Source organism: Lepidochelys kempii, chromosome 5 (genome assembly GCF_965140285.1).
Source record: "Lepidochelys kempii isolate rLepKem1 chromosome 5, rLepKem1.hap1, whole genome shotgun sequence".
In the NCBI taxonomy this organism is placed as follows: Eukaryota; Metazoa; Chordata; order Testudines; family Cheloniidae; genus Lepidochelys; species Lepidochelys kempii.
Window position 1 is genome coordinate 104,716,350 of NC_136384.1, and position 14,718 is coordinate 104,731,067.

Consider the following 14,718-nt stretch of genomic DNA (forward strand, 5'->3'; position numbering starts at 1 on the left):
CTCTGTGTATCCTCCTCTCCACTTGATTTTTTCTTCCCATGATCCTAGCTCTTCTCTACCTAAGAGCTTTTTTACTTGTGACTAGGTGTGTACTTCATGTGGGTGTGAGGCAGTGAAAGTGTATTGTTTTTTTACAGTGGCATCAACTTATGCCAAGATTCATTCAGCAGCTTGGTGAGCCTGACTTAGCTCCCCTTGGACATTTGTTTGTCTGATATTTAAATTTAGCAGCCTCTGATCATTATACAGTTATGATCATTTTATAGATTCTTGATTTCCCACCTCTAGGTTTTTCTAAAGTGTATAGAGGAGTCCAACAATAAGCCTGTATATTTTTCTCACACAAAATCCACTTGCAGAATAAGCCCATCAGTTTTTGTTTATGATTGTTGTCTCTATTTTCACATATGTGATTTATTTACATATAGGTAGCAGGATATGTATATATGCTCAGCTGCTCAATTTTTCACTTTCTAGATCAGGGGTAGGCAAACTTTTTGGGCCAAGGGCCACATCTGGGAGGGGAAATTGTATGCAGGGCCGGGGCAGGGTGGTTGGGGTGCAGGAGGGAGTGCGGGGTGTGGGAGGGGGTGCGGTGTGCAGGAACAGGCTCAGGGCAAGGGATTGGGGCAGAGGAGGGATGCGGGGTATTTGAGGGGGCTCAGGGCAGGGGGTTGGGATGCAGGAAGGGTGTGGGGTGCGACAGGGGGCTGAGGGCAGGGAATTGGGGTGCAGGAGGGGTGTGAGGTGCAGACGGGGGGCTTAGGGCAGGGAATTTGGGGGCAGGGTGCAGGGAGGGGTTCGGGCTCCGGCCCAGTGCTGCTTACCTAAAGCGGCTCCGGGGTGTGAGCGGCGCCCATCGGGGCCAGGGCAGGCTCCCTGCATGCCTGTCCTGGCCCCGCACCGTGCCGCTCTGGGAAGCGGCCGGAACCACTTCCCTGTGCGGCCCCTGGGGGAGGAGGGGGCACAGGGCTCCGCGTGCTGCCCTTGCCACGCCTCCAGGTCACTCCCCCAAAGCTCCCATTGGCCACGGTTCCCCGTTCCCAGCCAATGGGAGCTGCAGGGGGCGGTGCCTGGAGGCAAAGGCAACGCATGGAGCCCTCTGCCCCCCGGGGCCCCAGAGACGTGGTGCCGGCCTCTTCTGAGAGTGGCATGGGGCCTGCGGTACCACGGGGGGCAATCCCACAGGCCGGATCCAAAGCCCTGAGGGGCCGGATCCAGCCCGCGAGCCGTAGTTTGCCCATCCCTGCTCTAGACTGTATGGCTACGTAGGGCCTCCTATCTCATTCAGTTTAGATTTATGGGATATTATTAAGTGAGGTCAAGAGAAATAATGTAACTACTGATTCTTTTCATACCCTTGTAATTTATCACTAATGTGTCAAATAAAGTCACGGAATTTAGATCTGTTGTTTTGGATTTAATGAACATTAATTTAAGCAGTATATTTTTCAGCATATGGGGATGGTGGAAGCATAAAGTTTAAAAACTTGCTGGCAGATTTGTTTTTAACATTGTCAGGCTTGTGTTTGGGGTAGGTAGGCGAGTCCAGAGCAAGAAGGTCGGTTGCTTTATTTCAGTGTCTTGGACTTTCTCATTTTCTATTTTAAAAAATGTGTTAGAAATAGTTAAATAGAATAAATTTAGTTCTGTCACCTACTGCTAGGAAGAAGCAGCCTGTACCCGAGTGCAGTTTTAATTAATGGGAATCAGTGAGAATGTGAATAGAAAGAATCAGGCTGTGATCTCTCGTGGCTTGCTGTGATAGAACTGGAAACGTGCTGAACACTGATAAGCCAGCCTACGCTTACCAGGTGACAGCTGAACTGCCGCTTATTGCAATAGAACACCTGCTAAACTGTCATCAGTAGGGGGGTGCATGACAAGATAAATTTGGGAATTGCTGGCACTGAGAATGTTCTTCTTATACATCCCTGCAACACGATCTGAAAACTCCAATTACAGTCGCTGTGTGTGTTTGTGTGCTATATATTTACACACATGCTTATGCATATATAAAGCATCCAGTTGCTTCACATTTATGCTGGAACCATAAGATGGTTTATATATTTGTATATAAAGTATGACTTTTTTCATTCTTTAATCTTATGTCAATAGTTTTTTTGCTATCTTCTCCCTCCCCCCGCCCATTATGGCCCAAAAGATGGTGGTGATATCAAGAACATGCCAATATCTGGAGTGCCATTCCTTTGGGTTTCTTGTTGCATACAGAGAATGCACACACGACATTCATATGATTGTGAGAACAGAGTTTTGTGTATTTGTGGGGTCCAAATGAGAAATTAAATACAAAAACTGTTCTTATTATGCTTGAGAGCTTAAGACATTAAAGGTAATATAAATTTCTACAGAGGTGTAGTGTGATCTCTAGTTATGGTGGCTATGTAAAAGTTAACTAACTTTGAACATTCTGTCTTTTACTATATTTAAAAGCACAACCACAATGTTGCCTTAATATAGTGTCTTTTCATTTTGTGAATTTCTCACCTGAGTATTGTTCAGGCAAAGCATTATTAGACCCACAGAAGATGTCCCTCTGATCACTAAGGTCTTCTTGACTTCCATTAACCAATAACTACTGCTTGGTACCCAAACATCTGTCCTTAAGTATTGTTCACAACAAATAGCTTCTTTCCACTGGGCCTATTTTCTGACCTAAATTTAGTGTCAAGGGGCATGTCAAATGGAGTATATAGATTTTTGTTCACTGCTTTGCTCACTAATGCCATGAAGTAGCACCTGTCAGCCAGTTGGAGAGGATGTGGCTGGGCCATCTGTTCAGCAGCCTCCAGTAAGCTCATCCTTGCTGCAGCCTTTGATGGCTGCGGTCCAGTGGAGCTCCCAGTGGAAAGTAAAACAGTCCCTAATTGGTGGGAACTCTTGGGGATTGCAAGCAGTGGTTCTGCCGCCCGTCCTCTGTTGATGAATCTCCCCATGAGTGTAGCAGACCCAAACAGCACATAGAGGTGCACATTACTCCACTAGCAAGAGAGAATCCTGCCCAGTATCACTAACTTTATTCCACTGTTTTCTGTAAATTTATATTGCTTGCTGTTCACTATCTGGCATTCAACTTTAACTGTTCATATGAAAATGACTATACTATACAAAATATAGTTGTATCTTTTGTGGTGTCATTGTTTTTTTCCCTAGCTATAACTTAATCTACTGAATCACTGGGCTGCAGTCTCTTTCAACTGAATCACTCTTCATTGTATTTTGTAAGGAAAAGTGATCCTTTGGATAAATCCTTGTTTACTGCATCAAGTGGTGTTAAAGCTTCACTGCCCAGTGCTATTTGAATACCGTTTCCCAGACCTGAGGCTTTCCATGCTAAGCCATTCCCCACACCCTCTGAGTAGAGTTGTAGTAGTGTGCTGTAGCAACATCCTTTCAATATCCTTAATACTATTCAAAAACCCCTCAGTAAAATAAGTGTTAATGGAGTGTTAAGAAGGAGATTTTAATGTCACAAAGTTTAGGACAGTCATTACATCATTTAGAATACAAAGAGTCTTCAGCATTATTAGTTATTGTAAAGTTGTAGTAGTGATGTTACACAAAAAGTGTGGTTCTGCTTCCTTGAAACAGGCTTTGAAGAAATGGCACCTATTCTTGTATTATTCAGTAATAGAAGGTGTGAAAACTAAATTAGCTCCTCATTTATACATGTATAGTCCCACTGTCTTCAGAATAGGTTGTCAGTGACACCTATGAAACCTAATTAGCATTAAATGGGTCAGGCACTGAAAAGTTGTGTGGGGATGGGAAAGGGCAGGGAAAAGAAATCCCCCTCTAACCTAGCTCAATTACATGGAGCATCTGTGGCACCATTCCAGAGAAGCTACTTAAGGTGAAGTGAGCTGTGAGCTCACAAAAGCTTATGCTCAAATAAATTGGTTAGTCTCTAAGGTGCCACAAGTACTCCTTTTCTTTTTGCAAATACAGACTAACACGGCTGTTACTCTGAAACCTACTTAAGGCCTGTGGATGAAGTAGCCTTCCCAACCATTACAGTATGTCCCCTCTATTGGGGAAGGTAGCAGCAGATATTCGGCCCACTGGCTGCCATCCTGCCTTGTCTGCCCACTTCAAATCTTATGCTCTCTACTCATTGCCCCCCCCCCCATGTATTGTTAATAGGGGTCGTCTGATTTTGTAGAAGAGGGAACATGATTTGCTCCCTTGTGAACACTTTCTGAATTTTTGGCCTACTCTAATGTGGGGATACTGATGGGCCAGAAGTTTGTTATTTCAAAATGTAGTCAGTAATGTCTCCTCAGGTCTCCTATATTTAATCCAAATCGGATGCTATGTGCAAATATCTATTTTGACATCAGCAAATATAATTTTCATTTCTTTAATAAGAGAAGGTCTTTTTAAATAGGTTATTTGTGGTTTTTTCTTGTTATGTAGATCACACAGGAGGCAGGGGAATTTATGATAACCTTCCCATATGGATACCATGCGGGATTTAACCATGGTTTCAACTGCGCAGAATCAACAAACTTTGCCACAATCAGATGGATTGATTATGGAAAAGTAGCTAAATTGGTAAGTAATACTACAAAAATAATGCCTGAATTAAATGTCTCCTTTGGTTATTCCTTAATGATAAGCTTAGGCAAAAGAGAAGATGAAGAGGGAGAAGAACAATTAAGTCATCTTGTACATCATCCTGTCAGTGCAGTACTATTCCATATTGTGCATTTACTAGCATGTTATAACACTTGTAGTACATGTATTATTTGTTGTAGTAGATTTTAGATATGACTTAATGTGTATATTGTATGTTAAAAATCTTTATTTTTCAGGAGATATTTTTATGTAGGTTTATATGAGGCCATATAAATCGAGAATTATGTTTGGAAGGGGGAGACAGAATTTATTTCTGTTCTTCTAAAACCCTATGCATTTTAGTCATAGAGGCAGCTTGGAAATCCCCTTATTCAAGTCACATACAGCGATTCTGCTCCCTTTTAGAATTTTATATGTATCTTGGAAAACATGCCACAGACTTGAGGGGTAATGTGCCTGTTCAAAAGAGGACAAAGATCAATAAGAGGGCTGAACTAAATGAGCAAATTAAACTTTAATCTGTAATGTTTTTTTTAAATGTTGGCAATATTTTGTGATAAATTAAATATGCTCCCAGAGTGGGAATGTTTCATAATTTAGAATCACTAATATATTTTACAAAAAAGCAGTTTCGTGTCACTGTTAGTCTGTGCAGCTATAGTGTTGTAGCTACATCAAGGATATTATAGAGACAAGGTGGGAGAGGTAATATCTTTTATTGGACCAAGTTCTGTTTGTGAGAGAGACAAACTTTTGAGCTATGCAGTGTAGCTCAAAAGCCTCTCTCTAATCAACAGAAATTGGTCCAATAAAAGATATTGCCTCTCCCACCTTGTTTCTACTACTTTAGTCTGAAATTTTGCATATGTTGCATATATTTTACATTCTGTTCACATACAGCATTTGTGTAATATACTGAATCAAATGTGTGTATTTTGTTCAGCAAAAGGTCATTAATGTTGTACAGTATTTTATATGATCTCTCCACTATTAAAAAGTATAGATTATAAGAGCATTGTTTAGGATGCTTTGATAACTATGTAATGTGGAGCCACTTTCCAGACTGAGATATTCTGTACTGACAACAGCAGCATCTACAAATTGTGTATATGTTACATTAGCTAATGAGATGATAAGTGAATTCACTTCAAAAGCAAACATGGGAGGAGGCGGGGTTGCAACAATGTAATCCAGGAAGAGTACAGGGTTAAATACTTGGAATTGGAAGAAGACCTTGAGAATATTTTCTGTTAGCAGAACTTCTTGATTTTAGGCACTATTGACTATAATTGTGAATGAGATTGATGAGTGAGTTTCAAGAGGTAAAAGGCCTGAAAATGTTCCATTGTTTCACGTAGCCTATACATAGACATTTACTGTAATGAAAGTAATAAAAACATCAATAAGAATTTAAAATGTTCAGCTAGGTCTTCACTTTTAATGCAAAACTTACATTCATGGTGGTAATTAATAAGGCCCTGATTTTTAATACTGATTTTTAAGAATCTATATATTTAGTAGCTCAGTGGTTCAAAAGATAGTAAAATGAACCACCATGTAGAAGACTTGAGTTTAACATAACTCTGGGGAGGTCAAATTCAAATGTGGGGTAAGCTGAGTCGTTGAAAAGTTAGTGGAGTTTCTCTCTCTTAGTCCGGAATTTGGTTCTAATTTTTGGTTAGGAGGTCTTGGTTCATTCAGTCCATTTTGAGTATTCTTTGTCCATGGAAAAAGCAGTCATTGAAATACAGTGACTTCCATGCTATGTACTGAAGGTGTAATACCATGTTCATGTATTGTATAAGAAGGTAAAATGGCTTCAGGGTGTTTGTAATCAATTCAAAGTGTCTGAAATCTTCCAAATACTATTTGAATCAAGAATAATAAGAATATCTGCTATAGAGAAATCTTAAGGATTGTAGCTGAGTGTGAATCCCAGTTCCTGTGACTAGAGGCCACAGTCATGAATTGCACTCTTCGTTTTACTATAGATAATAAAAAATGTCAGAATTAAAGCCTGGCTCGTTGAACATTTTGCTTCATTTTTTAATTAATCTGGAAAAAGACTTGGAAGCAGTATTAGCCAAATAAAACATATCTCAGGGTATTGCACACCTTTCAACAGCAGTTACATAATTATTCAAAGCTAATGGAAACAAAATAATTAGATAATTATTTATAATAATGACATTTGTTGGTATTTGTTCATGCCATACAAATAAGATACAAATACAAGTTGATGGAATGTTAAGGAAATGTATGTTACTGCTTTAATGTTCCAATATTAATTGTAAAACAAGATACATTAGGGAAATACCAAGTTACAACTTTACCTGTTATATCTGATATTTAAAGTTCTCATATTTGAAACAAAGGCATGTGGGAAACAGGTGTAGAGGAGCACACCGTTTGTTAAAGGGGATACTCTCTGTCCTAGTAAAGAGGAGAAGATAGAAGTTAATGAAATACAGGTTGTAACTGAAGAGAAACAGCCAAATGAAAAAGAGTCCCATTCAATGAAGGGAGACAACTAAATATTGAAAAATTTTCTAAGTGTTCATATACAAATGCTAGGAGACTAATACTAAGATGGGAGAAGTTGAGCTCCTGCTATTAAATGAGGATATTGATATAATAGGTATCATAGAAATTTGGTGGAATGATGATAATCAGTGGGACACAGTAATATCAGGGTACAAAATATATAGGAATGACAGAGTAGGGTGTGCAGGTGGGGGAGTGGCACTGTATGTGAAAGAAAGCATAGAGTAAAAATCTTAAATGAATCAAAATGTGCCATAAAGTCTCTATGAATAGAAATTACATGCTTGAACAATAAAACTATAGCAGCATGACGGTGATTGTGAAATGCTCAGGGATATTAGAGAGGCTACAAAAACAGAAAACCCAATAATAAAAAGGGAAGAGGGAAGGACCTCTCATAGATTGGTAACTGATTAAAAGATAAGAAGCAAAGGGTAGGAATATACTGTAAGTTTTTACAATGTAAAGAGGTAAATAGTGGGGTCTCCTAAGGATCTGTACTGAAACCTGTGCTGTTGGATGTAATCATAAATGATCTTGAAAAAGAGGTATACAGTGAGGTAAAATTTACAGATGATAGTTAAGTACAAAGCTGACTGCAAAGAGTTACAAAGGGATCTCACAAAACTGGACAACAAAATGGCAGATGAAATTCAGTGTTGATAAGTGCAAAGTAATACACTTTGGGAAAAATAATTCCAACTATATATAAAAAATGGATGGGGTCTAAATTAGCTGTTATCACTCAAGAAAGGAATCTTGGAGTCATCATGGATAGTTCTCAGAAAAGTTCTGCTCAATGTGCAGCTCCAGTCAAAAAAAAGCTAACCGAACGTTAGGAACCATCAGGAAAGGGATAGTTAATAAGAGAGAGAATATAATACCACTATATAAATCTCTGGTTTGCCCACACCTTGAATGCTGTGTGCAGTTCTGGTTGCCCCATCTCAAAAAAGACATATTAGAATTGGAAAAGGTACAGAGAAGGGCAACAAAAATTATTTTAGGGGTATGGAACAGCTTCCGGGCATGGATAGATTAAAAAGACTGGGACTATTCTTCTTAGAAAAGAGATGAGTGTACGTGGGGGGTGGGGTGGGTATGATAGAAATCTATAAAATCATGACTGGTGTGGAGAAAGTGAACAGGGAAGTGTTATTTACCCCTTCAGATAACACAAGAACCGAGATCATTCAATGAAATTAATAGGTGGCAGGTTTAAAACAAACATAAGAAAGTACTTATTTGCATAATGTACAGTCAACCTGTGGAACTCATTGCCATGTGTTGTGAAGACCAAAAATATAAATGGTTTTAAAAAAGAATTAGATAAGTTCATAGTGGATAGGTCCATCAATGGCTATTAGCCAAGGTGCTCAGGGAAGCAACCCCCTGCTCCAGGTGTCTCTAAACCTCCGACTGCCAGAAGCTGGAACTAGATGACAGAGGATGGATCTCTTGATTTGTTGTTGTCTTTGCTTCATTCCCTCTGTAGCATCTGGCACTGTCCACTGTCAGAATATCCTGTGTGGCCATTCTTATGTTCTTATATAAATAAAAATAGAGAAAACCGTGCATGTTGTTAACTGTTCTTGCATTATATTTGTATAACAGTTTTAAAGCATGCATGAAATACCAGAGCTTTTGCAAACTGAAAAATACTGTTTCTTGGTCTTCTGTTAGGCAGGAAATGGAAAACATGGGAAAATCTATAGTTACTTGTTCTGGAACACCAGACAAATTTTCCAAAAATGTCAATTCATTTTAAAAGAATAAGAAATCCTCTCTGCTTCAGAAGTCTATTGTCATGTTAGTAGGTTATAACCACTATTATAATATTATTATAGCATTTAATAAAACAAGCCACACAGTTCTATGTTGCAATTTATGGTTCTCCAGGCTGGCATGGCTTACTGATGTTGAAGTTTAATCTGTTGCTTCTTCTCTGTCTGTACATGATACGTATATGATTTTTAATTGGGGAAAAAAGTTTTAGATCTAAATACAATTTTCAGACTACTGTTACATTTTTCGCTTTAATATGTATTATATTGGAAATGCCTTTCTGGTGTCAGTGAAACGCAGTAATCTAGGTCAGTAGAAGGTACTGTTCGCCTGCAAGGTTTTTGTGTACTGAAGACTGATTATTTTCCAAAGAAGGCAGTTCTGAGTTACTTACAGCTATATTATTGTCTATGCCACTTCCCCTCCAAAAAACCAAAAATGAAACAGAAAAACCAGCAAATGAGCTACAGCCTTCCTCTCTTCTTTGTCTGAAGAATAGTTAGATATGTAATAGCATACAGTTTTTTCTATTGATGCTACAGTAAATACTAAAGTTAAAGAACAGTACTATTGTCCTAAAGAAAATGCCATGAGGTTGAGGGCCCAATGAAATAAATTGCCTACATAAATTGCAGTTTTAAATGGGTCATGCCTTTAAAGAGGGAGGCATGTTTTGAACACAGAACTAGAGAAGACAAACTCCTGAATTCCAGTTCTTGCTCTGAAACGGATTCATTCTGTGGCCTTGGGGAAATCCCTGAACTCACTGTCTCAGTTTCCCCATATGTACACCTACCTCCAACAACCCTGTTTTAGCTGGGGCTGTCTTTACTAAAGTCCTGGGGAATATGATAGCTGCACCTCTTTCCCAAAGGCTGTAGTGCTGCATGAGGGCTGCATGTGAGAAGGCAGGAGGCCAGGTGGAGAAGCTGCACCCTTTGTCTGCTATCTCCGGTACTTCTTTCTACTGTAGTCTCAGTGCAGTGAACAGAGTGGTAATATCTGTGGAGACAGGCATGGGGTCTGGCACAGGTAAGAGAGACAAGTGGTTTGAGGGGCACAGTTGATACATGGTAGAGTGCACAGATTTGGAGAGGGGACAGAGGAGATGGTTAAAGGGGATAAAGGAAAATAGATAGGGATAGAGAAAAGGGTGGAGCATTCCAAACCTCCCCCTGCCCTAGAAGAGAGAGGACAGAAACCACATTAACCTCTCCCCACTGATCCTCTGGAAGGAGAGAGAGATGCCAGAGATGGAAGTGGGCCTGGCATCCATCCTGATGGTGCTTGGAGGAGTGGGAGGGGAGCAGGCTGTCTGTGAAATGGGTTTAAGTGTTCAGATACTATAGTGACAGGAGCTAGAGAAAACCCTAAGATTAGATAAAACTTACTGAATTTTTCTCATGGTAGGTCACGTAGGTTAGTTAGTTATGTTTGTAATGTGCTGTGAAGATGAGAGGTGTACCATACATTTTAAGTATTACTAATAGTCATCCTATAGCTTCAGTTTCTGGAATTTAATTTATTTATACCAAAATTTAAAGGGTATGAAAGAAGGCAGATGGGACATTTCTTCTGACTAATGTCTTATTATTTACCTAATGGAGCTTACGTTTATCTGAGTAGGCTGGAACTCCTTGCTGTTCTGCAAACAACATTTTAAGCTATCTTACTCCAATGCATTTTGTTAATGTTGGTAAAACAGATGAACCAGTGTCAATTAGTTTGTATGTTTTGCTGGGATCTACTTTAATTTGTGCTGAGTAGGCAACTTGTGTGCTGAAGTAGGGGCAGTGTTCAAGTGTTAAAGTTTCTGAATATAAATGTTTACACACCATTTTGATTAATTTTTTTGTATTCTACAAAATAAAATCCCTTCTGGAGTGACTGGATAAAAGATATTCACTTTAATCCAAGAATGAATTTGTGTGTGTCTCTTTAGCCAAGATTTAATGATATGTAGCTGTGTGGGGGAAACAATTCTAGGTAATACATATGCAGTCAACTAACATTCAAACCTTTTGCAGTCTTCACCAACACATATTTTGGTTTTCCTTGTTTATCACAGTTTAAAGATATTTGAATTTTTTTCTGACTCCTGCAAGTGAGGGATTGCTTTTCCCCAAAACAGTTATTAATTATAAGCAGCTATTTTCAGGACTGTTGTGGAAAACAATTACTTAAAACACCTTTTACCTATTTAAGTATTTATTCCATGCTCATCACTGTGGTATTTAAGAACCTTATCTATATAATTCATTCATGATTCTCTTGTGCGCCTGTCAGTGTTAGTTGCACTCACCTCTGGACATGTTAGCATTTTTATAACCCTTTCTATGTATTAGTTTTTGAGCTGTCATGTTACTCATGTGACCTTGGGTATGAAAGGATAACTTGGAATTAAACAGAAAGAGCTCAGATGGCAAATTGAGTGACACCTTCTGGAATTACATACTGTAGTTTGACTTGTCTTGCAGTAAGGCTGGTTTGGGAGTTTGTATGATGATCTGGCACTGATAGTATGTTACTGAAATATATTTATAAGAAGCTGTCTTGGCTTGTATTGATCCCATCATTTTTTCCGTATTACTTCCCCATTAACTAATGTACTGAAAAATGGACATTTTTATCAGAGTTAATTGACTTTTAGAGTGAATTCCATCGTTGCCCTCATAAAAAAAAATTTAGGTGGAGTCCTTTCACTTTCTTTGTGTGAATGTACTTTAGGAAATTATGTAAAATTTACCCAGAAAAATGCATCTTCCATTTAATTGTAATGGAAAGGTGATTAGGTGATATGCTAAAATCTGGAGAATCAGTCATGATTTCCACCTTCTCTCCAAATGAAAATACTCATGGAGAGGACCAGTAAACGCTACCTGTCATACTGAGGTGCTAGAGTTTAGAAGGAGACTGAAAAAAAGTTCAAAACAAGATTGTGTACTTTTATCTACTGATGTATTTTCTCTACATTGCATTTCTTGTCACTGCTGTTTATTAGTGTAGTTAATTGAAAAACGAGCCCAGGAACAAAGAAACTCTTTCCCTTTCTTTTTCCTGTTTGCAGAGCCAGGGGAGTTGGCAGGTGAGCTAAGCTTGCCTCTAGACCCTGCAGGGAGGACACTCTTAAGGAGAAAAGGTTCTGTGTAGCTCCTCCTTAACTCAACCACATGGGCTAAGATAGAAGGAAGGTTGCAGGACAGAGCCAGTCCCAGGATAAAAGGACTCTGGCCTTCTCCCTGGCAAGAGCAGAGAGAGGTGGAGAGTAAAAACCTTTGTCGTATTGCTTTTGAATACAGGTGATTTCATCAGACTTTCCTTCCTTCAGTTTGGACATTTTTTCTTCTCCGCTGTTTACTCCAATCTCCTCCTCCACTGTCCTTCCACTGCAGCTTCATTCTCCATGGCCTCCATGCACCTCTTCATCTCTTCTCAACCCTTTCCTCTGTCATTGCATACCCTCAACTTCCCAAATCAATATCTCCACCACCAACCCCTCCCCCCCAAAGATGGAGAAAACATGACATTTGCCAACCATTACCCATATCATGCTGCTTTGTGCATCCCTTTCCCTTACCCCTCCTCTATCTAGTCTATTTAAATTATATAGTCCTTGCGGCAGGATGATCTCTTCCTATTTTATAGCACAGTGGGAACCCAATTTGTGTGGGACCTTCAGTTGTCACTATAGTACAAAAATAATAATAATAAATATGTGTAAAATGCAAGGATTTGTCATGGTCCTTCCTTAGGGCCCAGTCCTGCAAACAATGAAGCCAATGGGACTACTCATGTGATTAGTGTGTTTGCAGGACTGAGTGCTTAAGTGTGAAATCCCATATAACGATAATTTGAAACTGGGGCCGGTGCATGCCTGTGATTAAATGGATCAGAGCTATTGAAAAAGAGAAATATAGGGTCATTGGCTTCAGTGGAGATTCATCGTCTTACATCTGGTCTCTTTTTGGCTTTTAGTGATGGTGGGTTTTTTTTTAAAGAGCATATCTGGAACATAAATTGTTTTTAAGAAAACAAAATACCTATTTTAAATTCCCAGCTGGAGATTCTCATAGATCTCATCTTGGAAATTTCCTCCTCCTGAGAGCAAGGGACTGCAGCCACCTTTGAAGCTTAGTTTACTGTTTAAAAATTATATTTGAACACAGCCAAAGTGCAAATGAATTAATTCCAAAATGGTGGATTTGAGCATTTCTGAACCAAACGTGGAAAATAAGTGTTTTGAGGGAAGAAAATACTTGGTAATAAATCAACATACAGTATTTATATAATAGTTATTATAGCCTGTGTATAAATGTGCTGTCAAACACTTATGACTTTAAAGAAAGAAAACAGCATACTTTGCCAGTACCTTTCTTCATTGCTTTTGCTATTGAAGTAGGTATTTTGAAAAAAAAATTGTTCCTGTCACTTCCGAATGCTACCACCACCTCCTCAATCAAGAAGCGAGAACCTAGTTTCTTTATTTATGATCTCAGTGTTTTGCTATGAAAATGATTGTGCTGGCACAAATTCAACATTCTGACTTTGTAGTGAGGTGCTGGAGTAGGCTGTAAAAGAGAAACACCTTAGCTGAATTAAATCTTTTTTAATCAGCAAAGGGGGAAGGAAAAGTGTAAAAATATGTAACAGATGACTATCCTGTGTGATTTTATTTTCAAGGTTGTCCCCAGCGTGAAAGTTGTCCTTTAAAATTTACTCCCATTTTTAATGCCTTCATATTGGCAGAAATACTTCTTGTCACCTTCTAGGAAGAACAGCTGTAGCTAGATATCTAGCTTTTGTCATGTGTTATCCCATGGTAGTTATAGGTGTACTATGCTTTTTAAAAGCACAACTCTGTCTCTCTGTTAATGTGAACTTTCTCTTTTACAGTTGTTCTACAATTCTCATTTGATCTTATAATAAATGCCATGATAGAAAAGGAGTACTTGTGGCACCTTAGAGACTAACAAATTTATTTGAGCATAAGCTTTTGTGAGCTGCAGCTCACTTCCTCGAATGCATTTGAAAGCTTATGCTCAAATAAATTTGTTAGTCTCTAAGGTGCCACAAGTACTCCTTTTCTTTTTGCGAATACAGACTAACACGGTTGCTACTCTGAAAAATGCCATAATATAATTGCATCACAGCTCATCAGCATGGAAATGTAACTGGTGTCATTTGGGTAAAATAAGATCCAGCCCCAAAACTCACCCATTCTTCAACCTGAAACAAACCTGAAAGCATTTTTTTCAGTTCTGAAGAGACATTACAGGAGCATAGGAATGGTAATGTTTAGCGTAGACCAGTGGTTCTCAACCTGTGGTTCTCAGTATGCAGCTGCAGCCCATGTGACATCCTCATGGCCACATATATTCTGTGGATGTGGCCCACATAACCCATAGAGAGCTTCATATGTGGCCCACAATGGTAAATAGGTTGAGAACCACGGTCATAGACAATACTTCCACCAGTAGATGGTGTCATATCCTTATCTTAGTGGTAAGTTCTCTTCCCTGTCATTGTTGTTGATCTTACCTAGGGGATAACTGGAAGGTCAGTCCTGCCTTTGTGTTCTGGAGTTGGTTCTTGCAATAAATGTCTGTGGTTCTTTTAGTGAGTGTTACAAAATCCTGTGAGGGCACATCAGTGGGGTATCATGAGAGAACTTGCACTATTACTGCTGTGCTGTACCTCTTCAGTGGGAGAAAAGATAATGCCATTTTCCAGGGCTGTCAATTCCACGCTTTTCCATCATTAAACCCTCTTTAAACAAGAATTGGAAGAACT

The 14,718-nt window shown here is 39.1% G+C and overlaps 1 protein-coding gene across 29 annotated transcripts in view; it reads left to right on the top strand.

The window, feature by feature from the left end:
- The window catches only part of KDM4C (lysine demethylase 4C), a 437,490-nt gene that overhangs the window by 111,614 nt on the left and 311,158 nt on the right, over positions 1-14,718 (top strand). For all 29 annotated transcript variants that reach the window (XR_012159108.2, XM_073345318.2, XM_073345317.2 and 26 more), the window contains one exon: positions 4,438-4,575. Coding sequence is in view for 28 of the 29 variants with exons in the window: in XM_073345318.2 (XP_073201419.1) it covers positions 4,438-4,575 (138 nt within the window). In the remaining variant the exon portion in view is untranslated. The remainder of the gene's footprint in view (positions 1-4,437; positions 4,576-14,718) is intronic.